At 52.1% G+C, this 27,975-nt stretch overlaps 2 protein-coding genes across 2 annotated transcripts in view; both read right to left on the reverse strand.

Moving 5' to 3' along the window:
- Positions 1 to 3,832: 3,832 nt before the first annotated feature.
- FAM83D (family with sequence similarity 83 member D) lies at positions 3,833 to 20,747 on the reverse strand. The gene is made up of 4 exons (XM_040981105.1): positions 20,256 to 20,747; positions 9,055 to 9,222; positions 6,981 to 7,105; positions 3,833 to 5,202 (listed from the first exon to the last, which is right to left on the reverse strand). The coding sequence occupies exons 1-4, from the start codon at positions 20,736 to 20,738 to the stop codon at positions 4,215 to 4,217; spliced, it is 1,764 nt and encodes a 587-aa protein (XP_040837039.1). The 5' UTR covers positions 20,739 to 20,747; the 3' UTR covers positions 3,833 to 4,214.
- Positions 20,748 to 22,139: 1,392 nt separating this feature from the next.
- PPP1R16B (protein phosphatase 1 regulatory subunit 16B) overlaps positions 22,140 to 27,975 on the reverse strand; it is a 94,066-nt gene continuing 88,230 nt past the window's right edge. The window contains exon 11 of the mRNA XM_040981473.1: positions 22,140 to 26,439. Coding sequence (XP_040837407.1) covers positions 25,930 to 26,439 — 510 coding nt within the window. The 3' untranslated portion in view covers positions 22,140 to 25,929. The remainder of the gene's footprint in view (positions 26,440 to 27,975) is intronic.

Genomic DNA, 27,975 nt, shown 5'->3' on the forward strand with positions numbered 1-27,975 from the left:
AAGAAACATTTTACCTTTCCTAGGGGCCAGTGCAGTAGCTTGGCAAACTTAATTCTCTACCTGCAGTGCTGGCATCCCATACTGGTGCCACTTCTAGTCCCAGCTACTCCACTGCCCATCTGACTCCCTCCCTATGGCCTGGAAAAGCAGCAGAGGATGGCTCAAATCCTTGGGCCCCTGCACCCATGTAGGAGACCTGAAAGAAGTTTCTGGTTGCTGGTTTTAGATCAGCTCAACAGTTGGAAGATCTTTCTCTTTGCTTCTCCTTCTCTCTCTGTAAGTTGGCCTCTCAGATAAAAATAACTCTTTTTTTAAAAAGAAAAGAAATTCTTACCTTACCTTAGGACCAGGAATGATTATCATTTTAATCTTGCAGACACTGTGAATTGCGCATCTGACCAGAATTCTCCTTTGGTCTTGGCTGCTTGAAGGATTAAAACTGAATATGGAGCCTACACAACTCTATGGTGGCAAGCACTTTTAGCCATGTTCCTGGCTCCACCTCTCAGTCTTGGGTTTCATGTCCCTTTAAATTTACACAGCCTAAAATCTTAGGTTTTCTTGTTAGGCATTACAAATTGGATAAATGTTATTTAGTCAAAGGGCAGAAAGACAGAGACAGAGAAAGCTTCCATCCGGGAGTTCGATCCCCCAAATGCCTATAATGGCCAAGACTAGGCCAGGCCACAGGTAGGAGTCCAAGCCAGGCCTCCCACGTGACTGGCAGAAATGTACCAATCTCAGCTCTCACTGCTACCTCCCAGAGTCTGCATTGGCAGGAGGGCAGAGAGTCGGTAGTCAAACCCAGATATTCTACTATGGGATGGATGCAGGCTGTCAAGCCATTAGGTGAAACCTCTCTACCTCTTATTAGTCCTTGTAAGTCCCATCAGTAAAAGACACTCAGCAGATAAGTGCCTACACAGGTGAGATGACCCTCTCTTCAGTTGGTCTCTTAAGATTTACAAGCAACAGACAATTTTGTAGTCTGACTGGGTGGATCCTAAAATTGCACAGCTCCCTGAAACAAATCATTGGTAGGGAAAAAAAAAATACAACAACTGAATTTGAACAGGATAGTTAATGATATTGAGAAAATTTTATCAAAGCTGTCTGTTTTTTAAAAAGTGAGTTATCCCTTAAAAACAGGTGCTTGGGGCCCAGTGCAGTAACCTAGGGCTAAAGTCCTTGCCTTGCATGTGCTGGGATTCCATATAAGTGTCGATTCTAATTCTGGCAGCTCCACTTCCCATACAGCTCACTACTTGTGGCCTGGGAAAGCAGTCGAGGACCAAAGCCTTGGGACCCTGCGCCTACATGGGAGATGCAGAAGAAGCTCCTGGCTCCTGACTTTGGAACAGCTCAGCTCCGGCTGTTGCAGCCATTTGGGGAGTGAACCAGCAAATGAAAGATCCTTTTCTCTGTATCTCCTTCTCTCTGTAAATCTGACTTTCCAATAAAAATAAATAAACCTTTTAGGAAAAGAAAAACAGGTGCTGAATACCCCACACTGAGGACCCTGGGATGACCTCGGTGGCCACCCCCCATTCCAGGGTATGGAGGCGGTTGGGAAGCCGAGTGTGGTTTCTTCCCTTATCTTTCCCTTCCCCCAGACACAGGAAGGAAAACAGAATGTGGAAAAGGAAAAAGAATGTGAAAACAATGGTCTCACTCACTTTCCTCTAGCCCTTGACTCCCCCCCCCAAAAAATAAATAAAAATAAAAGCCACTGAGTTCATTACTTCAAGCCTGTGAGGTTTGCAGCGAAGAAATGCTCCTTTATATATTTTAAATTTTTCTAAATATTTCTTTGGTTCAGTCCAGCATCTCCCATCTTTCCATTCTTTTTTTTTTTTTTTCATGTAATTCTAGTGGCAGTGGAAATACAGCAAGTTTGCATTTCCAGTAGATTTTGGTGTTTTTGTATTTATAACAGAGAAAGGAGGGGGAGAGAAAAAGATGCAGATTCTGTCTACTGATTCACTAACCAGACGGCTGCAATAGTCGGTGCAGAAGCCAGCAGCTTCACCCGGATCTTCCGCACAGGAGGCAGAGACCCAAACACTTCGGCCATCTTCCTCTGCTTTCCCAGACACATTAGCAAAAAGCTGGATCATAAGCAGAGCAGCCAGCCAACTGTCTCTCCTCTCTGTAAATCTGTCTTTTCAAGTAGGACCTTTTCACAGAGTAGGACTTCGCAGCAAAACTTGCTCGTTGGGCTAAGTTTTTGTTTTCCATTCCCTATTGCATTATCTGCCATGCCTTGAAGTACACACTCTGATGACAGTCATGTAACAGATGACTGGATGGGGAATCTGGAAACCTGGGCTTAGATTCTGGGTCATCATTTAGCAGCCTCCAAACTGTGAATATACTTGAATCTGAGCCTGTTTCCTAAGCACTAACAGCCTCCTAATCTACGTGGGTCTCTCCTATTGTCAGCATTTAATAAAACAGATATAAAGTGACCTGAATCTGTACAATGGTCTCCAATAACGTAAGCAGTGTTGAACAAGTTCATGGAAAATGTATGTTATAAATAAAATGTGCATGGATTTCAGAAATGTTTTGCAACCAAAAACCGTACTGTTTAATCCCATTTCTCCACTGTGTTGGTGGCTTACAGTCATTTAAGCGCCTGTTTCCTTGTGGTGTCTTCACAGCCACCCATTAGAGCAGTGTGCCAACAAGCAGCCCAGGTACTTACTCCCAGGGGAGTCCTGGTGCACACAGAAGAGCCTGCCCCAGTGCTCCAGCCCCAGGCACATCCTGTGGCCGTCCACACCCTCCCCTGTCACACAGCTCCTGAGTTCCAGCCAGGTCAGGAGGAGGAGGTCATCCTGAAACGCTCTCTGCCTGTGCAAATGAAACTACACAAACACAGGATTCCGCAGCCAGCCCCATCCTGATCAGCAAGATGCAGAAGCCAGGATCCTGCCTGCCACTGGACTAGGAATCTGACGTAATTGTCCGTGTCCTCTCCTGCCCCTACTCCAGGACATCTGATTGCTAAATCACTGTCAATACACCCATCTGATGAAATTCGGCCTGTGGGGCCACTGGAGTAAATACCAGGGATGAAGCCGGCAACGCATGCTTAGGCCTCCTCTGGCTGAGAGGCAGAGAAACAAGGCCTTCATCAGAACAGCTCAGGTATGTGTGTGTGTGTTTGTTTGTTTGAAAGCTTGAGCGCATGGCAAGGCCTGCGATGCTGGCAAGCATCCTCACCCAGGCTAGAGGGTAACAAAAACATTCATGATGCTAAGGCAGCTGGGGCCTCGACCCCTCTTGTCTTCTGAACGGTTGTATTTTCCCCTTTGTATTCTGGATCATCTATTTCTTTCCACCTCCCCAACACTGTACAGACACCTTTGCAGGGATACCTATTAGGTACATGTATTTATTGCTGTTATCTAAATTTTTTTTTAAATGTAATTTTTATTTGAAAGGCATCCACTAGTTCACTTCCCAAGTGGCTGCAACAGCCAGAACCAGGGTGTTCCAAATACTCGGAGTCAGGAACTTCCTCTGGATCTCCTATGTGAGTGCAGGGGCTCAAGGACTTGGGCCATCCTCTGTTGCCTTCCAGGCCATCAGGCAGGGAGCTCTGGATCAGAAGTAGAGTAGGCAGGACACAAAAGGGAGACCAATACTGCCACTGCGCTGGCCCCACGAACATTTATCTGTGACATACTTCTAGTATTAAAGAGAAAACTGTCAGAAAGAAAAACAAACTTGCACAATGAAACCAATGTTGTTCGTATTTATTTAATTTTAACAACACAGATATTCTAAAGAGAAATAATTAAGAAACAGGTTTTTTTTTCTCTTATTTCTAAATAGGTTGGTGATTGTAAAAGTAGTAGTGACTCAAATCTCAACAAGAGAAAGCACAAAAGTCAAGAAAAATGTGAGACACACAAGTATTGTATCTCTTACCTGAATTCACCTTAGAACACCTAAACACTGTCTGAGGAGATATCAATATTAAAGCTGTGCAACAAACAAACAAAAAAAAACACACACAAAAAATTGTACCAATAGTGTTGCAACCGTAAAACCAAAATCTTGGTTTACACATGACAAAAAGGAAAGTCAGGTTGTAGAACTGAAGGCCAGTCCAGGTGATGGCAGGTGAAGAGAAGCCGGGCACAGGGATGTGGCTTCCAACCAGCAGGAAGCTCTGTGGAGGCAGGAGTTAGGGTCCTGAGCCGTCAGGGGTAGGAAGGATACAACGAGACATCTCTAACAGTCAGCATGTTCACGGAGGCCCTGGGGAAGTTTCCAGAGTTGAAGCTGAGGTAGTTTTCAGTAAACAAGGTTCTCCTGGAGAGCATGGTCAGCATGTGGTGCAGTCGGGACCTGATGCCGGCCAAGTGGAACTGCCGCTCCTTGTTGAGGTTTCTAAGCGAATCCCTCAAGCACAGCTCCAGGTGAGGGGTGCCCAGCAGCGAGGGGTAGCCAGGATGGTGGAAGTCGGGGGCCCTGATGGAAGTGTGGGAGCCAACGGAGCTCGCCACAGAGCCTTGGGAGGACAGAGAGGACAAGGACTTCAAGCTGGAAGACCTGGACAGGGACATTTTGGATACAGGGGACCCTTCTTTGGACTGGGCTCCCTGAGAAAGGACACAGCTCTCCTCTGCGTCCGTCTGGGTGGTGGCGGACCTGGCGCAAATCGTGGTCTGGGAACTCACCACCCTGGTGGCCACTGTGCTCTGGGTGCCGGCGCACGCTCTGCTGGTGCTGGTCTGTGTCCCCACCTCCCTTGCGCTCCTGGAGGCCACCTCCTCTTCTGGTTCCGTCTGGGTGGCTACGTGAACAGCCTTCCTGCCCTTGTAGTCGTCCTCGTGTCCGTGGAGGTGGTCGTCTTCACCAAGGGTGGAGGATGGGGAGGCAGGGCGCCTGCTCTCAGCCTCACCCTCCTCGGGCCCGTCCGCCTCTAGCCCTGGCCTCTTGGGTGTGCTGGAGAGCCTGGCCAGGCGCATGCGCAGCAGGTTGCCCAGTGTAAGCTCCTTGGGCTGTGGCTTCCATTCGGCGAGGTGGTCAAACCTACCACTGATTCGGAAGCTGGACAGCAGTTTGGAGCTGATGGGCTTTGACTGGGCATAGAGGATGCGGAACTCCAGATCAAAGTGTTCCACCACCTGGCCCGACAGGATGACCAGGTTACTGCTGTTTAATTTGCCATCGGTCCAGGTAAAACTAAAGGGTGAAAATCAGACAGAAGCTGGTGAGGGGAGGAATTTTAGCTCATTTATTATCAAGGACAGCCAAGACCTTGCCACATAAGAGTCATACTTCGGTGACACCATACCTACCATTTAGTGTAACTTCAAACAGCCTTAGCATCTACATGGAAAAGACGAACTTGCTGACCAGAAGGTAGAACAGCCAACCATCTTAACACAGTGCATCATCCTGGACAGTCCTCAGCCTCCAAGTCTTCAGCATTGGTAGGGTTTCTTCCTTCTCTTGTCATTGTCCCTTTCTCTCATTTTCTTTTATCTTATTTTTTAAAGGTTTATTTATTTTTTCATTGGAAAGGCAGATTTACAGAAAAAAGGAGAAACAAAGATCTTCCTTGTGTTGCTTCACTCCCTAAGTGGTCACAACAGCTCTGGGCCATCCTCTATTACTTTTCCAGGCCATAAGCAGGGAGCTTGATGGGAAGTGGAGCAGACAGGACATGAGCTGCTGCCCATATGGGATCCTGGTGTTTCCAAGGCAAAGATTTAGACACTGAGCCATCACACAGGGCCCGAGGACAGTTCCAACTGCTTCACCTCCAATTCCCTGCTAATGTGCCTGAGAAAACAGCAGAAAGCGGCCCAAAGCTCTGGGCCCCTGCACCCATGTGAAGAGACCGGATGAAGCTCTTGGTTCCCGACTTCGACCTGGTCTTAAGCCCTGGCCATTATGGCCATCTAACCAGCACATGGAAGATCTCTCTCTCCTTACCTCTCTCTCTCTTTCTCTCTGTAACTCTGCCTTTCAAACTAATAAATAAATCCAGAAGAAAAAAAAGAGACACCACTCGGGATGTCTGTCAGTTTCTGAGCGCCTGCTTCATTCTGATCCAGCTTCCTGCTAAGGTGCATCCTGGGAGGCAGCAGGTGCTGGGTCACTTTTCACAAGTGCCTGCCACTTCCCCAAGAGACCCTACTGAGTTTCAGGCTTTTAGCTTCAGTGTGGCCCATATTTTTGGGGAGTGAACCAAGTGGTGGAAGACATAATTATCAGTCAGGACACATTGCCTCAAAAATGAGTTTTTCTTTTTTAAACTGCAAAGATACACCTCATGCATAGGATTGGACAATGTCACGTGGAAGTGACAGGACACACAACCATCAGAACCACTTTAGTAGCAATGGAATGAGTTCTGGAGATTAGTACAAACCACTCATTACTGCCATGTGCCAGCCTACTTCCGGGCTCTCTACCTTAAGACATCAAAGCCAAAGTGAGACTTCAAAGGTGGGGTTCGAAGCATGATCAGAATTTGCTAGAATTTGCTAGCACTAAATTACAAGGTTTGAGGCAAGGTCAAGAATGTAAGTTCAAAGACGACAGCTCTGGCTCTACCTCCAACACTGATGCAGACACATGGCATCTGCTCTCACCTTCAAGTGGGCGGGGTCCACTGCCTGAAGTCACCAGGACCCCTGATCCTGTCACTGTTAACCTACAACTCCTCCTCTGCAGGCCTGGGCCAAGGCTTGAATCTGGGCCTCACTGGCTCCGTGGTCTTGAGGCAGATTCAACCTCTGCATTTTCCTGTTGTGGCCCACAGGACAAAGGAGGCCACCCCAGCCGAGCACTTCCAGTGGAAGGCTTGTCCAGCTCACGTCTGCAGAGGTGCACTTGTAGGAACGCATGGCCAGGAAGGCTGTCGCTCAGAAGCAGTGGGAACCCTTCCCTGGGCAACGCCCTTGCTTCTGGAAGGCTTGCAGGAACGTGCGACACCCCGGCTGGAGACTCACCTGTAGGAGCCTGTTGCCACTCGAATGCCATCAATCAAAGTGAACTTTTCGTGAACCTTCCCAATGATCTTGGTTCCCGACCTTGCGTAGTAGATATTTCCCGTAATAGTCCGCACTGTCATCAGCTGTTAGCATGAGAGTGGGAGGAGAAGGAAGGAAAAACAGTGACTCCCATCCGGAGGGCAAGGGATGAAGACTTTTAGTTTATAATTCCTAAAAAACTTCATGGCAGACATGCCACTGAGGGCCACTACCTAGCAATAGCACACAGGGCGTAGTAGCCAGACACTTCCAAAATCCGGAGGAATGCCTCTTCTAATCCATCCTCCTGCTAATGTGCCTGGGAGGCAGTAGATGACAGCCCACATACTTGGGTTCTTGTCACATGCATGGGAGACCCAGACTGAGCTACAGTTCCTTGGCTTTGGTCTGACCCAGCCCTGGCTGGTTCAGGTATTTGGGAAGTAAATCCGTCCCTCTCTGTCACTTCTTTTTTTTTTTTTTTTTTAAAGATTTATTTTATTTTTATTGGAAAGGCAGATATACAGAGAGGAGAGACAGAGAGGAAGATCTTCCGTCCGATGATTCACTCCCCAAGTGAGCGCAACGGGTCGATGCTATGCCGATCCGAAGCCAGGAGCCTCTTCCAGGTCTCCCACTAGTGTGCAGGGTCCCAAAGCTTTGGGCCGTCCTCGACTGCTTTCCCGGGCCACAGGCAGGGAGCTGGAAGGGAAGCGGGGCTTCTGGGATTAGAACCGGCGCCCAAATGGGATCCCGGGTGTGCAAGGCGGGGACCTTAACCACTGCATCACTGCGCCGGGCCCCACTTCTTTTTTTTTTTTTTAAGTATACAGAATCATATAGTACATGTGCATGCATAACTATCCCTACAAAATAATATGCATAAATGCATATAAAGTGGCATGCAAATGACCAAGAAAACCTGTACTTTTTTTTTTAAGATTTACTTATTTTTATTGGAAAGGCAGATTTATGGAAAGAAGGCAAGACAGAGACATGGATTTTCATCTGCTGCTTCACTCCTCAAATGGCTGTGATGGTAAGAGTTGAGTAGATCTGAAGCCAGGAACTTTCCCTGTGCCTCCCATGTGGGTGCAGAGTCCCAAGGTGTTCCTAGGCCACAGCAGGGAGCTGGATGGGAAGTGGAGCAACCAGGACACAAACTGGCACCCATATAGGATCCCGGCACTTGGAGGTAGAAGATTAGCCCATTGTGCCACTGTGCTAGACCCACAATAACCTATATTCTTTGAAGCAGGCCAAACAGTACCCAGAACAGAGCAGGAGCTCAACAAACAGGGCCCTTTGTGATCCCCAGTGGAGCCTCCTGGAGCCCCCATTGCAAACAGCACCTTCCCGCAGCCCTGGGGTTCTCAGCCACTGAGACATCACTGACATGCCACTTGGTTCAATGGGACCATTCTATAGTTTTTAAGCATATTTGTGGCTCGATGCAGCCATTCTGATGGTCACATTTAGAGCATTCTCACCACTTTGGAAAGAAGGTCTGCACCCTTTAGCCCTCACCCCCTTCATTCCCTCCCCACTTTACCTTCTATCTGTAGATTTCCCTATTCTGGTCTTTGCTGTGAATGCAATGATTTAATGAACAATCCTTTGTGACCAGCCTCCTTCACATCATAAAACATGTTCAGGTTCATCCGTGTTGTAGCATGTGTCAGTTCTTTGTTCCTATCTGTGGTTAAATAATGCCCCATTGTGTAAACAGTTGGCACATTGTCTATCTGCTTATCAGCTGATGGACAGTGGATGGGTCCCACCCTCTAGCTAGCATGAATATTGTCTCTATAAACACTCAGCTGTGTGTCTTGGTGTGGACACAGCTTTTCATTTCTCTTGGGTAGAAACCCAGGAATGGACTTGCCAAGCCACAAATGGGTGTTGTTCCTCTCCTCTGTGCTTTTGGGTGAATGACCTTGCTCAGGGCCTCAGTTCCCTCGTTTAAAGAGGAGGGGAAGCGGGGAACCATCACCAGATACCACACGGATCTCACACATTGCTTGTGATGAAACCGGAAATAGACAGCACCAACCTTCTCTTGTTCAGGATGGACTTTCAGATCCATGCACATATCCAGAAACTGGGGGAGCAGAGCCTGATCCAGAAGGATGTACACGGCAACCCCCTGCTTCCGGCAGATCTCCTGCAGGTCCCTGAAGATGTCGATGTCTGTGAAGACATCCATCACCACGGCAATTACCTACGCGGGGAGGCAGAGAGGAACAGGCGGTCAGCCCCGAAAGCATCAGTTCCTGCGAGCGCACTGTCCTCTGGGCTCAGCTCAGAGCTGCGAGAAGACATCATAGTCCTTGCACCCTTCTTCCCATCCTTGGCTGCACTGTCACAGGCCTCCCCTCACCACACACCCATCCATCCCCAAGAACACTCAGGCCTCCAGGCCCTGCTCAGTGTGATGTGGCCTAGTTTGCATCCCCAACTGCCTGCCAGCCATGCTCCTGCACATGGGGAATTTTTTTTTCTAATTTTTATTTTATTTTTTGAGTTTTATCATATAATTCTGTATAGTCTGGCATTCCCCTCCCCTCACTTTCCACCCCTGACTGATTTTTCCCAAATTGTCACAACACTACATTTCTTTTTTTTTTTTTAAAGATTTATTTTATTTTTATTGGAAAGGCAGATATACAGAGAGGAGAGACAGAGAGGAAGATCTTCTGTCCGATGATTCACTCCCCAAGTGAGCGCAACGGCCGATGCTATGCCGATCCGAAGCCAGGAGCCTCTTCCGGGTCTCCCACGTGGGTGCAGGGTCCCAAAGCTTTGGGCCGTCCTCGACTGCTTTCCCGGGCCACAGGCAGGGAGCTGGATGGGAAGCGGGGCCGCCAGGATTAGAAACAGCACCCATATGGGATCCCGGGTGTGCAAGGTGAGGACCTTAACCACTGCGCCACCGCGCCGGGCCCCACGACACTACATTTCTTCATAAGGAGTTACAATTCCATCAGTCTTCTATTAAAAAAAAAAAAAAAAGGAATCTAGATTAAGGAGCCAGCACCAAGGCTCAACTGGCTAATCCTTCCCCTTGCAACACCAGTATCCCAAATAGAGGCCAGTTCATGTCCTGGCCGCTCCACTTGCCATCCTGCTTGTGGCCTAGGAAAACAGTCAAGGATGGCCCAAAACCTTAGAACCCTGCACCTACATGGGAGAGCCAGAAGAAACTCCTGGCTCCTGGATTAGCTCAGCTCTGGCCATTGCAGCCATTTGGAAAGTGGCCAGCAGATAGAAGATCTTTCTCTCTGTATCTCCTTCTCTTTGCAAATCTGCCTTGCCAATAAAAATAAATAAATCTTTTTTTAAAAATCTAGATTAAGCTACTGCCCTGTCTACCTAGCAAACTGCTCATCAGACCACCAAAGTTCGCAAGCTTCTAGGGCCCAATTCTGCTGCCTTGCCCTTATGACTTTCCCACCAGGCTCCAGCTTTCTATAATACCATAGATTGGGACCAGTGGAATGTCACAGTAGGTTAAGCCTCCACATGCATTGCTGGCAACCCATATAGGCACCTGTTCGAATCCTGGCAGTTCCATTTCCAATGTAGCTCCCAGCTTACGCTCTGGGACCCTACACCCAGAGATCAGAAAGAAACTCCAGGCTCCTGGCTTCAGACCTGCCCAACCCCAGCCATTGTGGCCATTTGAGGAATGAAAACAGCAGATGGAAGATCTCTGCCTGTGTCTCCCCCCTCTCTCTATAAATCTGCCTTTCAAATAAGTACATCTTTCCTAAAAAAACAAAACTAAACTAAAAACCACACATCCTCTCCAAGACCCCTTCCTGAGTCTGCCATTTCGATTATTGCCCAATCTGGGATCATCATCTCTGATCTTTTTGTTATAATCTGGAAAACTCCACCCATCCACCAACACACAGCTAGGAAGTGACCACAGCAGGCCCACAGATGCCCCTGCCCATCTCCCTAATGCCACCTCCTCAGCTGGAGCTTCTTTCTCCCTGCAGCATGAACCACACTCTGCAGCACCCTGCGGTCTGCCCACAGTGTGAGCCCACAAGCTACAGGAGACCCCTTGGCATCACTTCACGCGTCCACAGTTCAAGCTACCAAGCCAGTTCAAGGCAGACAGACACCTGTCAGCTCCAGCTCTCCTCACTCTCAAGGGAGGGGTCTCCAGCCTCCGATCACCCCCAGACCCTAACCCAAGCCCTCAGCAAGCTGTTCAGGTGTCAAAACCCCAAGGCTTCAGGCCCAGCCCTGCAGTGGGGGTGTTGGTTAAGGAGGCCACAACACAGGGACTCTGTAACAATCTGGAGCTGCAAGGGTTTCTCCACCCTCCCATTATCAACCATTAGATCCTGTCACCAAGTGTCACATTAATTCTGCACTTAGGGCACAGAAGTAGATGGAACCTCCTGTGCCGACTGTGCTAGGCAGAAATATGGTGTTTTTGGACTTGACAAAGACCCAACTTCCCCCTCAACGGAAGACATGCAGAGAAGGGAAATCAAATAAGGTCTCTAATAGAACGCAAAGCCATCAGGGAGGGGCAAGGAGAAATAAGAAATTACCTCCCTTGCAGCAGCTGATATGCACAGGCATTCAAATGGTTAACACATGAAAAGCCAGGAGGGCTTCCTGGAGGAGATGGCATTTGACTTGAATCACAAATGAAGATTTGGATGTGAGCATGTGAGAGTCACAAAGCTGATGGCATGCTGCCAGGAAGCCACGTGATGGCAGAAGAGAGGGAGGTGCAGAGCACTGGGGTCCCCACCAGGCCAGCTGGAACGCACAACATGCATAAAGAAGAGCCACAGGATATGCCTGGCAAAGACCGGATGAGTGAGCAAGATCGTGGAAGGCCTTGAATGCCTACGGAGGCATCCATCTTAATCCTTCCCCACGCGGCCCGTGTGAGTCATGAGTGAGGACTTCAACTGGACAGAAGAAACTTGTGCAGGTCAGGGACCCAGCCGCACCTCTTCTCACCCAGGACCGCATACCTAAGCACCTGCAACATAGCAGGTACGTGATGGGTTTCTAGAATAGCAAACTTCAAATAATTCTAAAGGACCAGCGAATGGTAACAGGAAGGCCAGTGATACCGGTTTAAATGAGTCTGAGGTCAGTGTGTGGCACAGTGGGCTAACCTGCTGTTTATATCAACAAACCATATCAAAGTGCATGAGTTCAAGTCCTGGCTGCTCTGCTTCTGATCCAGCTTCCTGCAAACGCACCAGGAAGGCAGTGGAACATGGGAAACTAGGATGGAGTTCCAGGCTCCTGGCTGCCTGGAACCTGCCAGGAGCCTGGCTGTGGTGGCCACTTGGGGCGTGTACTGGTAGGTAGAAGATCAACCTCTCTTTCCTGCCTTCCTCTACCTTCCTCTCTGTGTCATTCTGCCTTTCAAATAAATAGCTGTAAAAACAAAAAGAGCAGGGCCTGGCGCCTAGCCGCTGAAGTCCTCACCTTGCACGAGCCAGGATCCCATATGGGCACCAGTTCTAATCCCAGCAGCCCTGCTTCCCATCCAGCTCCCTGCTTGTGGCCTGGGAGAGTAGTAGAGTACAGCCCAAAGCTTTGGGACCCTGCCTCCACATGGGAGGCCTGGAAGAAGCTTCAGGCTCCTGGCTTCAGATCAGCATAGCTCTGGCTGTTGTAGCTGCTTGGGGAGTGAATCAACAGATGGAAAGATCTTTTTCTCTGTCTTTCCTCCTTGCTGTATATTTGACTTTCCAATAAAAATAAAATAAATCTTAACAAGCAAAAAGAGTTACTTACTATTATTATTTTTTTTAAGCAATGTTACAGGGCCCAGCATAGTAGCCTAGTGGCTAAAGGACTCACCTTGCATGAGCTAGGATCCCACATGAAGGCTGGTTCATCTCCAAGCTGCTTCACTTCCCATCCAGCTCCCTGCTTGTGGCCTCAGAAAGCAATCAAGGATGGCCCAAAGTCCTGTGACCCTGAACTCAGTTGGGAGACCTGGAAGAAGCTCCTGGCTCCTGGTTTCAGACTGGCTGAGCTCTATTTGTTGTGGCCACTTGGGGAGTGAACCAGTGGATGGAAGATCTTTCTCTCTGTATCTCCTTCTCTCTGTAAGTCTGACTTTCCAATAAGAATAAATAAATCTTTAAAAGCAGAGTTATAGAGAGGAGGTAACAGAGGGACAGAAATCTTCCCTCCACGGTTAACTCCCCAAATGGCCATAAAGGCCAGGGCTGAGCTGGTCTGAAGCCAGGAGCTTCTTCCACGTCTCCCATGTGGGTGCAGGGCCCCAAGGCTTTGGGCACTCCTCTGCTGCTTTCCCAAGCCACAAGCAGGGAGGTAGATCAGCAATGAAGGAGCCAGGAGATGAATTGGTGCCAATAGGAGATACTAGAGACAGAGACTTAACTTATTAAACCAAGACACCAGCCCCTCAAATAACTCTTGAAAAATACAAACGGGCCAGGAAGAGGCACTGAGAGTGGCACAGGAAGAGGCCATGGGAAAGCCAAGCAGGGGAGGGAGGGGGAGGCTCAAGTGCAGGGAAACGGGCACAAACAAGCTCGAGAGAGAGGGATGGAGGGGAGAGGGCGTCCAAGGGCAGCGAAGCCTTCTTAGAGGCCTTAGTGCCCTGGTGCAGGAGTGAGAGCAAGGCCCAGACTCCCGCCTGCCTCTCTGATACCCTATTCTTCTCTTAAACACTCAGGTGAGCCCAGCTGAACCAGGCCTGGGCTCTGAGGAGGCAGCTCTACCCCGAACCCACAATCCAGTGTGAGACAGGTGGTAAGCCTGGCAGAGTGTGATGAGAGCCACAGCCATGGGCACAACCTCTGGTGCTGCTGCAGAGACAACAGACCTAGGGAACCCAGCCCTGCTGGCCAGGGAGACAGGGATGCTGGATGGAGGTGTTGCCCAGCCACCCCGGGCCATAGCACAAAGCACCTGCCAAAGGGAATTTGTTAACAAAACAATCACACAATCACCACTTTTGTTACTAGGGAAGAATCCCATTTGCTATTGGGTTCATTGTTTGAGGATTTCCCACATGTTGGATTTGGATGCTGATCCCTAACACCCTCTGAGAGTTTGCAGGCTTCTCTCCCTGCCACCCCTTCCCCAAAGAGAACCTTCCTTCCTGTGATAGCACAAGCAGGAGCGGCAGTCCTACTGTGGGAGATGCAGGAAAGCCTTCCTCGCCTCACGACCAAACCCTGAACAACAGCTGAGACAAATCTGGGACTTTCAAAAATCCCAAGAGACAACCCCTCCTAGGGCTGAACAAGGATCCAGACTCATCTTGCAGGATTAGGGTTCACCCTGCACATGCAGGACCCCAAGCGTACCCCTGGCCTTGAAGCATGGCAGCGATTGGTCGCTGCACCTGCTCCCTGTGACACAGTGTAAGATGGACACAGGAGACACCCCCAGAAGGTGCAGCAGCCCATGCGTCACTGCGGGCACTGCAGAGCCTGCCCATGGAAAGGCTGAGCAAGTGGTAACATTTGAGAGATGACCCTGGGGTCAACACCCATCTGGGACTCAGTACAAAATGGTCCCAAGATGATGCCTCCCTCCAGAGGAACATCCAGCTGATCAGAAGCTTGGGTGGCACCCCTGCACTGTTGCAGCCATGATGTCATCATCACAGGTGGTCCCTCAGTCCCTCCGACTATGCCCTGCTGGGAGCACAGTGTGACGACATCCATGGATACATAGTCCATATGAAAGCAGAGCCCATAGGAACCTAGCCCTGCTGGCGGGGGCAGCCAGGGTTGTGGGAGGCGCTGCATCTTTATTTATAGGTGCAGACTCAGACCTTGGACTTGGACTCTTCTGCTCTCAGGCACCAGTGTGCTCAAGCAAGTTCTGCTGGCTTCTTCGGCGGTGTGCAGAGAACACCACAGTGACAGACGGTCCCAGTCCCACTTCTGCCAGTATCCCCAGGCAAGTCCTTTCTCCTGAGCCTCAGTGTCCTGAGCGCAGGGCCACCTCCAGCTCCAAAAGGCATGATTCATGCAGCCTCCATGGGCTGCTCTGGGCTTTGACCGGATGCAGGTACAGCCTCCTCAAGGGGCCTCTCGGGGCCAGTCATTCCAGTTCTCATTCCAGCTCTTCTTTGGCATGAAGCAGGAAGTTTGTGTCCATCACCCCATACCGCAGTTACCCTCCCTGTCCATCCAACTCATAGAGCAGGACCAGGTATGCAACGCACTTGGAATCTGACCAGAGATCTGCACACGTGCATCTGCCCAGATGTGTAAGGGCCAGCATTGCTGGCCAGTCCCCCCAGAGCCCCTGCCACTCTCACTCTGCTAGAGATCCTGACTGGAGAGCAAAAAGATGCATTTTCTCCCTAGCTACTACACATGTTAATAGAAGTTAACTCCCTGGGAGTTGTTAAAAAAAAAATCTTTAAATAACAATCTGATGTTATCATCAGGGATTACAAACAAAACAAAGAACCACCAGTTGTCTGGCCTGGCAATTAAGATGTCCTGCCTAGGAGGATCCGGGTTCAATCCCAACCCCAACTCCTGACTCCAGCTTCCTGCGATGCTGACCCCGGGATGCAGCAGCGATAATGAGAGCCACATGGGGGATGCAGATGTCATTCCCAGTTCCTGACCCATGCCTAGACCCAGGCATGGTGGGCATTTTGGACGTGAACCAGCAGAGGAGGTTACATACATGCTCACACTCTTTCCTCACTCCTCAAATCCAAAGAAATAAAATTAAATAATAAAAAAAAAAAAGAGGCTAGCACTGAGGGGTAGTGAGTTAAGCCATTGCCAGACGGCGGATGCAGGCTCATGTCCTGTCTGCGCCAGTGCCAACCCAGCCCTGCTAACATGCTAACAGACCCAGCCCAGCGTCCTGCTAACACACCTGGGAAAGCAGCCGAGGACTGACAACTACAAGGTAACACACATGGTCTACTATTCTGAAGTCCAACAGAGCCTTCTATGGGAGGGATTTTTACCTTGTTTTTTAAATTTATTTTTATTTTCTTGAAAAGCAGAGACAGAGAAAGAGAAACAGAGAAATCTTTCATCTGTTAGTTTACCCAACAACAACCAAGGCTCAGGCCAGGCTGAAACTGGGCGGTCACAATGCAACCCAAACCTCCCCATGAGTGACAGGGACCCAACCACTTGGGGTATCAGTACCGCCTTCCAGGGCGCACAACAGCAGGATGCTGGAATCAGAACTGGGGACTCAAACCCAGTCACAACCGGGATGTGGACCAAAAACCTGCCCCTTAATGATTAATGAATATTTATTTTTTTAAGATTTTTTTTTTTATTTTACTTGAAAGTCAGAGTTACAGAGAGGGGGAGAGGGGAAGATAGAGAGTGGTCTTTCACCCACTGGTTCACTCCCCAAACAGCCACAATGACCAGAGCTGAGCTGGTGCGAAGCCAGGAGTCAGAAGCTTCTTCTGGGTCTCCCACGTGGGTGCAAGGTCCCAAAGCTTTGGGCTATCCTCTGCTGCCCTCCTAGGCCACAAGCAGGGAGCTGGGTTGCAGGTGGGGCAGCCAGGATTCAAATTGGTACTCATAAAGGATGTGGGCACCGAAGCAGAGGATTAGCTTGCTATGCTACCATCTTACCTTTCATCTGCTTTAATTTCATGAATTCTTTTTTAAAAGAACTGATTCTTTTCTTGTTTATTTTTGTTCTGGAAAGTTGGAAATACCAAGAGGAGGAGAGACAGACAGGAAGATCTTCCATCCATTGATTAACTCCCCAAGAGGCAGCAACAGCCAGAGCTGAGACGATCTGAAGCCAGGAGCCTCTTCCAGGTCTGACACACGGGTGGCAGGGCCATCCTCTACTGCTTTCCCAGGCCACAAGCAGGGAGCTGCCTGGGAAGCAGAGCTGCCAGGATTAGAACTGGTACTCATTTGGAATCCCAGTGCATGCAGGGCAAGGACCTTAGCCATTAGGCTATCACGCCAGGCCCTAATTTCATGAATTTAAAGACACTATGAGACTAATGGCCCGTGTGGTTCAGGGCAAGTCCAGACACTCCCTGTTGGAACCCAGCTTGTCCTCCTTCCTTCCTAGAGTGACAGAGCTCTCTGTTGGACTGGCTCATTCACCAACCTTCCTTAACTTCCCTATCTGACAGATGTAAGGTGGAAACAAGACAGAAATGTAGTAGGCATGGTAGCGCAGAACCTAATCCTCCCCCGTGTGGCACTGGCATTGGAATAGGCCATGTCCCAGCTGCTCCACTTCCCATCCAGCTCCCTACTTGTGGCCTGGGAAAGCAGTGAAGGATGGCCCATAGCCTTGGGACCCTGTACCCACAAGGGAGACCCAGAGGAGGCTCCTGGCTCGTGGCTTTGGGTCGGCTCAGCTCCAGCTGTTGTACTGGGATCTCACATGCAGGCCGGTCCATCTCCCAGCTGCTCTATTTCCCATACAGCTCCCTGCTTGTGGCCTGGGAAACTAGTGGCAGATGGCCCAAGCCTTGGGACCCTGCATTCGCTTTGGAAGCCTGGAAGAAGCTTCTGGCTCCTGGCTTTGGAATGGATCAGCTCAGCTCCGGGCATTGTGACCACTTGGGGAGCAAATCAGTGGACAGAAGATCTTTCTCTCTGTACCTCCTTCTCTCTGTAAATATGCCTTTCTAAGAAAAATAAATAAATCTACAAGGAAGGAGAGAAGGAAAGAAAGGAAGGAAGGAAGGTAAGAAGGTAGCTAGGTAGGTATGTAGAAATGAAGGAAGAAAGGGAGGGAGGGAAAAACAGACAGTGGCAGACAGAATAGCATCCGCCAGAGCTGGAAGGGGTGCAGAATGGCACATTCTTTGGAAAGATCAAATTCTGCAGACAGATGCTGGCGGTGGCTACACAGCAATGAGGAAGCACATGGCACCACGGAACCCTCAACACTGGTAAAAGCAGCACGTGTTGTGGTGCATATTATACCACAATTCTATGATGCAAGGACAACCTCCCAAGACAAAGAATTCCGTGGCCCTAAGTGACAGCAGTGGCAAGGCTGAGAAGCCTGCTCTGCGTTGCCATGGGAGCTGAACACAGTGCCCCGGATCCAGCATCAGGCACCGGAGGGCTGGGCCAGCACAGGATAACTGCAGCTCAGACACAGGTCCCGACACGCCAGCGACCTCCGGCAGATTCCTCGGCTGCTACTTCTCCCGGCCGGGCTCATGCACAGGTTAGCAGAAGCCGGCTCAAGAGTGAGGGTGTGGCAAAAGTTGCCTCTCTGGAATAAAAGCACAAAGGGACCAGCAACTGACAGGGACAATGGCTGGGAGGTGAGCGGGCTCCTCCGGGAGGCCAAACTTTGCTTGTGGGTTCCTTTCCAGAAGCTGGGATTAGCCAAGCCCCATCAGCAGGGCATGACTGAATGAGGTCAGGCAGCCCTTCCAGGCACTGGCTGTGGCCCAGCCAAACACTGATTCCCACAGCAACAGAGACAAGACACTGAAGGAGTGCTGGAGTGGCGAGGGGCAGACTGTCGAGCAAGTCCCATGTTCGAGGCAGATGCTCCATATGGTTCAACACTGTGCTGAAAACTCCCTTAGCGAGTGAACACACAGGTTTTCAAGGGGTCCAAAGCGGTGCTTCCTCCAGGTCTGGTTTAATTCAAATAGCACCGAGTAAGCTGTTGGCTTGTCCTGAATCCGTGCAATACATCCCACATGTGTATTTACAGCATCTCTCACTAGGAAAGGCATACAGAAACCAAGCGAGCGGAGGGGTCAGCCGAGATACAAGCCCCGTCGCATCGAGCAGGGCACGGATACTTGCAGACAGTCAACTGAACTAGCGTTCTTCCTGCCAGTCCCTTGGCACCTGAAGCACACAGCTTAAATGAGCAGAAGCACACCAGACAAGCCACTGTGTATCCACTGAGCACTTAGCCTGTATCCGAAGCCTTGGGTGACCTAGCGTGGTCTATGAGCCGCCAGAGAGAGCCTAGCCCAGAACCATTCATTCAGCTGCAGTGCCAGGAGGGCCCCTGGCACCCCTCCCTGTGCCCACTGCTCGGGCTTCCTTCAGAACCACGCCACAAGACACAGGTGGGTCCACACACCTCCCTGGTGAAGACCGATAAAGCTCCATGAGGCAAACACCAAGATCTGACCGCATGCCAGTGCAGCCCAGTGCCCTGTCTTCGAGGACATCACGCAGTACCTGTTGAGTGGATTTCAAAGTGTGTTTAGCTATCAAGATGCCCGAGTCCTTCCTCAGCTCCATGTTCTAGAATTATCTGTATGGCTCCATCTTCCCCAAAGGGAACTGAGTGCCCATTTACAAAACCCACAAATTTACCTTTCAAAAAAGAAATAAAACCGTTTTAACGGAACCCACAAATGAAATGTTGGCAGCACCCAAAGGACCTTAGGTCATTTATGGCATCAGAGCACTGACTCCAACCCACACCCAACAGGCCACTGTAGTCACGGCAACCCTGCCACTCACGGCATAAGGCAACAGGCCTTATTGCATTCCACAGCTTTACTTGCCACGTCCCTGGAGTGGCCACAGGCCAAGAAGCTGGACACTGCCAGACAGCAAACAGGCTGTCCACGTGCTGGACAGAGGTGTCCACTGTCACACCCACCTGTGCTGCTGTGTCCTTCCTCCTGGACCCCAGGACCCTGCCACATCCTGACAGCAGGTAGACAAGACCTCCCACTGCACCCAGCTACGCAGTGGCCAAACTCACCGAGAACAGAGAGGCCCAAGTCGTCTGGCTGACCGGAACGGCTCCCACCTAGCCCTGACCCATTCAACCACAGAAGGGCTGGCCTCCCTCCCTCCTCCGGCCAGAAGCTAGGGGACCACTTTTGTGTTTATCTGCTGCCCATGAGAGAAGATCCATAAAGTTCTGAGCAGTAACCACGGGTCCCTGGGGGGCCATCTTCCTGTTGTTTCTCTCCAAGGACAGGCCTTCTTTGCCTAAGAAGTCCCCTGGACGTGAGACCTAGCACCAGCTGACGCCCGGAAAAACTGGTGATGTGGTTTGCTTTTAAATGATCCCTGGCAGTGACATTATTTCTGTTCTCTTTCCCAGAGACATGCCTAATAGGAACTACAACCCCGGTACAAAAGCCACCAAGAGTGGCCAGGGGGATTGCGGACCCAAAGGAGAGACATGCAGAGTGCAGCGGAGCAGAGGCCGGTGGAACCACCTGCCGTGGTGGGTGGAAAGGGGCGTAAAGCGCAGAGAGGGCAGACCCATCTCGAAGGGGGACTCCTGTCCGACCTGGACGGAGCCGCTCACCTCTCGCGCCGAGCGGAGCTGCTGGCGCAGCGCGTCCTTGCAGCCATAGGGGCCACGCTCGCCCGCGCCGCGGGGCTGGAAGTGCGCCTCGACGCGCGTGGCGCCGCGGTAGGCACCCTGGTAGAAGGCGGGCCAGCCGAGCTCCAGCAGCGGCGGCTCCAGGTCCGACTGCTCGGGGAAATAGGTGCCCGACGAGCAGTCGTGCGACGAGCTGAACGAGTCCTCCACCGCCGCGGTGCCCGCCGCGCCCTCCTCGCCGGGCCGCTCGGCGGCGCGCAGGATGGCGCGCACCTCGTCGGGGTTCAGGAAGCGGCCCAGGCGCTCGCGTCGCAGGAAGGCCGAGAAGGCGTCGGGGCCGCCCGTCACCAGCTCCTCCAGCGCCAGGCGCCGCGCCTCGCTGAAGAGCTCGGCGGGGTTGGGCGGCCCGCACGGCGACAGGCAGGCGGCGGGCAGCTCGTCCATCACCTCGGGCCGCTCAGCCATGGATGCGTTCCCACCGGACCACGCACGGGCAGAAGCCCTGGCTGCGGGCCCGCTTTATAGGCACCTTTGAATCAAACCGGCCCGCGCCATTGGCCGCGCCGCCCCGCCTCGGCTCTCTCACTGGCTGAATTACTCCAATGGCAGGGCAGGGCGGAGCTAAGGGTCCTGGGCGGTGAGTCCAGGAGGGCGGCCAGCCGGGAGTGGCCGCACACCCAGGGTGGCGGCGGCGCGCAGGGCAGGGACCCCTCGGAGGTCCGAGAGCCCGGCCCTCGGCCGTACCCAGCGCGCCTCCTGGCGGCCGCCCCGGAGCACTCAGAGCCAGGCTGGAGGCTGGACACGCGCCACAGAGCGCCTGTTGGAGCTGAAATGTCCCTTGCACTTCATCCTTCACTGAACTGTTTAGCAACAAAGACTGGTCCATGGCTTTCTCTTACACCATCGCGTTTTTTCCCCCAGCAGAGCTCCAACTCTGTGTCAACTGATTTTCTCTTTCGTTTTTCCCACCTGCACCCCAACAGCCATACAAAGGCTGGAGAACCAGGATGCCTCCCATACACCATTTCCAGCAGGCTCCGGGCATTGCCTGGTCAGAAGAGCGAATCTTCACACTCCCATCACGCCCCCCTCCCTGGATCCTCTCTGCATGCCTTCTGGCCTTCTCTCAGCTCCTTGGATGGACCGTGCCTGGGTCTTCCCATCTCCAGCCCAGCAAACAAGCAAGCAAGCAAGCAAGCAAACACGGCTCTCCCAGGCTGTCCATATGCCCTCCTGCTGTTCCTATCAGCATACATCATGATCTTTCATGCGTCGCTGCTCTGGCATCCTCCATCAGGCAGGCTTACAAGGGAGTGCCCGTTCCAACCTCTTCTCAGACGCCAACAGACGGACATCCATGTGGGACAGAGACAAGAGCCATGGTTGGGGCTGTGTCGCCATGGACCTTGTCTCTGCCTGCACAGAGGCCAACGATGAGAACAAACCAGGCCTCCCCTGCAGTGTGGTTGTAGTAAGGGGGTAGAGGACAGGGAGCCCTCACTGTGAGCTGCACAAAGGGCAAGGGCAAAGGGAGGGCCAGGATAGGTTAGAGACATGACTATTGGGGGAGAGGTGGATGAACTGCTGCTATGGGGCCTCATGCTCATTGCCAATGAACGCCTAATCCCATGACAACCATTCCCAACACCCATCTTCTCCTGAGCTCATCGGTCTTCATTGCCACCTTCCATTCTAGAAAGATATCCCCTGCCCTTCTGAGGCCCCCAGAGCCCACAGCTGCAGGTGCCTCCTGGGAGAGCGCTCTAGGGGGGAGGGGCGGGACAGGGACCCTCCCTTCCCATCCCTGATTCCAGCACATCAGTGCAGGTCAATGAGCTCACGGCAATAACAAATCACACTGGCAGGTGTTATTAAAAGGAATTTAATAATCTTAATTAAAAACTCTTTAACAGTGAATTCCAGTGCAGGCCTTGGCAGCCGGAAGCAACTGTGGGGTCACCTGCCCCTTCGGTGTGTGGCCGGGTTGCGGTCTGGGATGTAAGGTCCCCCCATCCCCCAGCTGCCACCTGGGAGTTGCTTTAATATAATACCAAAGGTCCACAAGGGTTTCTTTTAAAAAAAAAAAAAAGTTTTAAATATATTAGACTCTCTTTGATTGCCATTTTTTACACAAAGCTGCTGATACAGTATACAGAGTTGTAATTTTTTTTCCACATAAAATATTTTTTTTTTTTTCTGAAGTGTTCTCTGTACATCAGTGGCTTCTGGTCTGGTGAGTTATTGCGGAGGGCTGGGGTCTGCAGACTCTTCCTGGGTGTGCAGAGCCAGGCCCCGCACAGTGGCACTTGCGACGACCGTGGACAAGAAGCAGGCCCTCTGGCCAACGAGACTCCTGGCAAGGAGAGGGGCTGTGGCTTCTGGTAGAGGAGGGTCACTTCTGTACTGTCCACCGGCCACATGACCTTCCATTCTTATGTGCCCTGGGGCAAAGAGGCTAGCCCCAGGCTACAAACAGTAAGAGCTAAAAATACAGTCCTCCTTGGGGATATAGAAAGAGTGCCCTTCTGGAAGGTTCCCTGGTACACTGCTTGCTGCTCACGGAGAGCATGTGAGAGAGTGAGTTCAGGGTGGCAAGGTACCTGCTGCCAAGAACTAAGGTGGCCTCAGGTCAGCACGCAGTGGTGGGTGGGGACAGGGACTATGCCCTTGAGAGCTTTTCTAAGCCCCTAAAACTGACTAGTACTGTCAAGAGCCACTGTTTGGCAATTGTTTAGAGCAGATGGTGAGTGAGGGCAAGGGCCAGAGCTTGCAATGGGTCATGGGCACCTGCTTTACTGGGGTCTTTGATGGCCCCCTTTTGGCTTCTCCCAGCTCCTTAGCCTGCACCTGCCAGGGAGAGGGTAAGAGCCACGAGAGGCTTAGGATCAAAGGAGAAGCTGCCTTTCCTCCCAGTATCCACTGGTGGGGTCAGGGAGACAAGCAAAAAACAAGGACTTCAAGAACCCAAAAATACACTTGGCAGCAAAACTGCAGACTTCTGGTTCTTCTAGAAGAATCGACTATTTTATACAGAGAGTGTGCCAGAAAGGCAGCTACCCCAGAAGTGCTAGAAAGATTAGGGGTGGAGTCTGCCTGTAACCCAGGACTCAGCTTTTGCACTCGTGGCAAACGCTTACCCTTGTGACTGTGATGGCTTTTGGCCAGTTCAAGGGACTCACGCTCTGATTCTAGGAGCTGAGAAGAACAAGGATGCTGCACCGGGGAGCAATCACTCTGCTTACCCATAGTCCGTGGAGGCTGGAAACTGGAGAGGGCAGTTTCCCTTCTCTCTGCAGCAGCTGACCCTGTCTGGGATGTTGCAGGTGACCATCACTGCTCCCGGCTCCTTCTTCAAGGTTTCACCCACCGGGCATGGTCTGTCCCTGATGCCTCTGCCTGAGGTCGCCTCCAGCCCAGCAGGAGGAGAGGCATTGGCCCCAGAGGCAGAAAGAAGGCAGGGAAGGGGGTAATGGTTTGGGAAGCTCAAGGAAGGCAGCAGGTGCCCACAGTCTCTGCCCTTCTCCCCACCCCATAAACACACGGCAGCAAAACGATGACACACCTGTAGCTTTCCTTGGGTGCTCCCCACCCTGGAGCTCAAGTCAGCTACTTGAGAGAGACTTCGGTGTTGGTCTGTGAGCTAAGCACGGTTTTGGATCAGCCCAGCTACAGACTGAGAATGATGCAGAACCTGCCCCAGACCCCAGGTCCTAGGAGGCCTCGTGGATACCAGTCTCCACTCTCCTGATCCATTCTTCCACCCTGCACTACACCTGTCCTGCTGGGGTAGGGGATGGGGAATGGGAAGGGACTCTGGCCTGATGCTGTGAGGCCCTCCCTATATGCAGCAGCCATCACTTCCATTAGCCCACTGCTCTCAGGCCCAGATCCCTCTCTGGCTCCAGGGGCCACGGGAACCACAGCAGACTGACAGCAGCCCCTGTGGCTAGGGCTGCGGCCCAATGGGTGCCTGTTCAGCCCCAGCCCCTTGGCCTGGGTGCCCCTCAGGGAGAATTTCTCCCAGGTTCAGAGGGAAGTGGGTTCCAGAGGACCCAGACCAGCTCCCCTAATTAGAATTTGGACCCAGGTGGCCCTTCAGAGCATTAAGGAGGTAGTTTTAGGACAAATAGAAGGCGCACAGAGCAGGGATCAAACCCATAGCATGTTAGTTCCACCGAAAGGTTTTGCCTGGACCTGTGGACAGCGCCAGAGTCATAAGCAACAATTTCGAAGGGGCTCACATGAGAATGCAGTGGTGTATGGGCAGCCTGTCCCATGTGGGGGAAGACCAAGGCTGTGGCACACAGAGCTGGGTGAGACCCCACACCATCCTTGCCACAGTTGTCCTGAAGTTGGTACAGGATGTTGGCCATAGGCACCCAGGATATAGCTGACAGGAGCAACAGCTGGGAGCCCCTGGGCCAGGTGGAAATTCACAAGAGCCAAATAGTCAACTAGTCTCACTGAACATTCCAGAAAAGGCAAATCTGGGCTGGGATCCTGGGCACTCCCTGTACACACATGGATGTTGAGTGTGGTTGGAGGGAGATGGGCGCAGATGGCCCCAGACTGCTGGATGGTGGCTCAGTGTGAGGATGGCTGGCTGGCTGGCTGGTGGGCCTGGGACAGAATGAAGTAATCTGAACAGTCACAAAGATGGGCCAGAGGGGATTTCAGAGATTAACTCACACACACTTCCCCTGGCTCCCTGGGAATAAATGGCTCCCTTAGGTTCTGTTTCCAACACCAGCCAGGCAAACCCACAGAGGAGGTGGCCCAGCCAGCTGCCTCCCACCTGAGTTTACAGCCTAGACCAGTTGTCTATACCAAAAGCAGGAGGGGAAATGTTGACTTTGCACACTTCTGCACTGCCCCAATCCCTCCACCCAAGGGTATACACAATAGGAGTTTAGTCCAGTGAGTGGAACTGCCTGGTTTGCCACCCAGCCCCTAGGGTAGTCCCACAGCTCCCAGCTTTGGCACAGGTGGGAGGGTAGCTGTGTGGAGCAGGCCTGTATCCATCTCACCTGACCCTGACCTGAGGATGCCAGGCTCCCCCTGCCAGGACATCCTCCCCCTGCCAGGTGTGGATGGTGTCAGTCCCTGGCATGACTCAGTTATACCCTGGGACTCAGCTCTATGGATAGGCCCCTTGCCACTCAGACAGCAGTCATGGGACATGAAGCCTTCAGCACAATCCTTATGAGAACAGCCCACAACTGCTCACTCAGCTCCACCTGCTTCCCGTGAGTCCCAGTGAGTCATCTTGCACGTGTGTGCGTGTGTGTGTGTGTGTGTGTGTGTGTGTGTGCGTGCGCACAGGTGTGAAAGACAGCACTGGTCCCGAGAAGCCTTCACCAAGACCAGAGCTGGATCCCAAGCCTGCCGTCCCCAAACGGGCCAGCAGGGAGGGTCGGCAGGCCACTGTGTTTCAGAGGGCAGACAACGTAGCAGGAAGCAGAATCATAGGGAGTAGGGGTGCTATGGGCAGCTGGAGGAAGGGTGCAGGTCAGCATTACCCTGGAAGGCAGAGCCCACGTCCCCCCACACCAGCCGCCTCCCCATGCTTCCCCAGCCAGGGCAGTTGGGATGGCCTGGATCTGGAGACTGCCCCCTCCCCCAGGCAACTCTCTCCTCTGTGCACAGAGATGAGGGTTTAGGAGATGCGGCAGCAGCCGTGGACCTTCTCCTCCATCTCTTCCATGGGGGCCTTGAACTTCAGGAGAGGCGGGTCTCCGCTGGTGACCGTGTAATACACCGAGGTCCCGTTGCTGCTGTATGGTGAAGTTCTGCCTCCGATCAATGGGGCCTTGCCTTCATTGCTGCTCTCCCCACCCCGGCCCATGCTGCTGCCCAGGTGCGTGCTCAGGAACGGGTGGCTGAGGAGCTTGGCTGCGGCCCGCTGCCGCTTCAGCTCCAGGAGCGTCTGGGGGCTCTGCTCCTTGTAGCCACCCCAGGGCGGTGTGGCGTCGGCCAGGGCAGGGTTGCTATAGGCCATGCTGTAGTCAGGCACCTCGTGCACCTTCCACACGTCCCCATTGGACAGCGCGTACTGGTAGGCGCTGACCGGGGCCCGGAGGCCATTCTCCACAGGCCCGTCCAGTTCACCCCGGGAGATCTTGGTGGAAAATTCAGAGAGTAGCACGGGCTTCTCCAGCCGGGGGTTCTGAGGGGAAAAACACAACGTCAGCGCTGGCTAGAAGAGCCACCTGCCCTCCAGCCGACATCCCTACCTAGATAACAGGGTCTCTGTTTTCCTTTGGGGGACCACCCACCCAGGTGTTCTGGCAGGGCTGACCACGTCTTAAACTTTCACATGCATATGAGCCACTTGTGAACATTAGCCTGCTGTGCCACCACGCTGGTCCCCACTCGTTACTTTTAAAGAGAAAACCATTTTATACAATGCCTGGGTCCCTAGCCCACAGATTCTGACTTGAATATTCTGAACCACTGCCAGCACATCAAGATTCAAAAGGCACAAAACAGGGAGGGAGCTTGGTGCAGTGCACCATGCTGCTTGGGACACCCACACTTCCTTTGCTGGAGGGCCTGGGTCAGAGTCGGAGTGCCACTTCTGATTCCACCTTCCTGCTGATGCACCCATTCACAGGGTAGGCTTGGAATGAGTTCTCGGTTCCTGGCTGCCACCTGGCCCAGTCTGGGCTGTCGTTGGCATGTGGGGAATGAACTAACAGAGGGAAGATTTCCCTATCTCTCCGATAAAATGAAGATACACGAAACACAAACAGAAGCCCATATCCCTAGGTGGTTTACTGTCTAGTTTAGTTTTACTTGTGAGTCACAGGTGGACTGTCTTATCGCTGCTGAGACTGCTATCTGAGAGTCAGCTCTCCAAAAGCAAAAACAAAGGCCAGCCCTGGGGGCTGACAAGTAGGAACCTGATCAGGGCTCAGACAGAGGCTACATTCCCTTGGAAAAGTGGTGCTGGGGGGCTGGAGGGGACAGGGAAGCGTCCTGGCACAATAGCCTAATCCTTCACCTGCGGTGCCGGCATCCCATATGGGTGCTGGTTCATGTCCCGGCTGTTCCACTTTCCATCCATTTCCCTGCTTTTGGCCTGGGAAAGCAGTGAAGGATGGGTCAAAGCTTTGGAACCCTGAATCCACTTGGGAGACCCAGAAAAAGCTCCTGGCTTCCAGTTTCAGCTCAGCTCAGCTCAGCTCAGCTCTGGCCATTGTAGCCATTCTCTCTATCTCTCCTCATGTAACTCTACCGTTCAAATAAAATAAAATAAATCCTTTTTTAAAAGGTGGTTCACCATCCTCCTATGCCTCTGAATGACAGGGAGGGCTGGTTATACGCACGTGCCTGGGCCCTAGCCGTGGGCTCCCGATTCTATAAGGCTAGTGTGAAGCCTGAACCTGCTCTTCTCTAAGAGGCTGCTGGCCCAGCGGCTCCACAAACAGGCTGCTACCCTTGCAGGGACAGGAAGGGAGCACACAGGAGCTCCGCAGCTGGGCCTGGCCGGGCTCCCCCTGGGACCAGGGCACGGATCTAGCTGTGGTCCTGGATCTGGCCATGGCCCCGGGGCTGGACCACAAGGTCTCTGACCTGGATGTGCTACAGCTGTGCCCTCTATCTTCTCCAGGCTTGCAAAAGTCAAAGAAACATTTGTCTCACTAAATCCCAAACAAACCACAGCCTCTATGAAGAATTCACAGCAGCAAAACAGGCCTAA

The sequence above is a fragment of the Ochotona curzoniae genome, unplaced genomic scaffold (assembly GCF_017591425.1).
Source record: "Ochotona curzoniae isolate NIBS_2020 unplaced genomic scaffold, NIBS_Ocur_1.0 contig_3520, whole genome shotgun sequence".
Lineage (NCBI taxonomy): Eukaryota > Metazoa > Chordata > Mammalia > Lagomorpha > Ochotonidae > Ochotona > Ochotona curzoniae.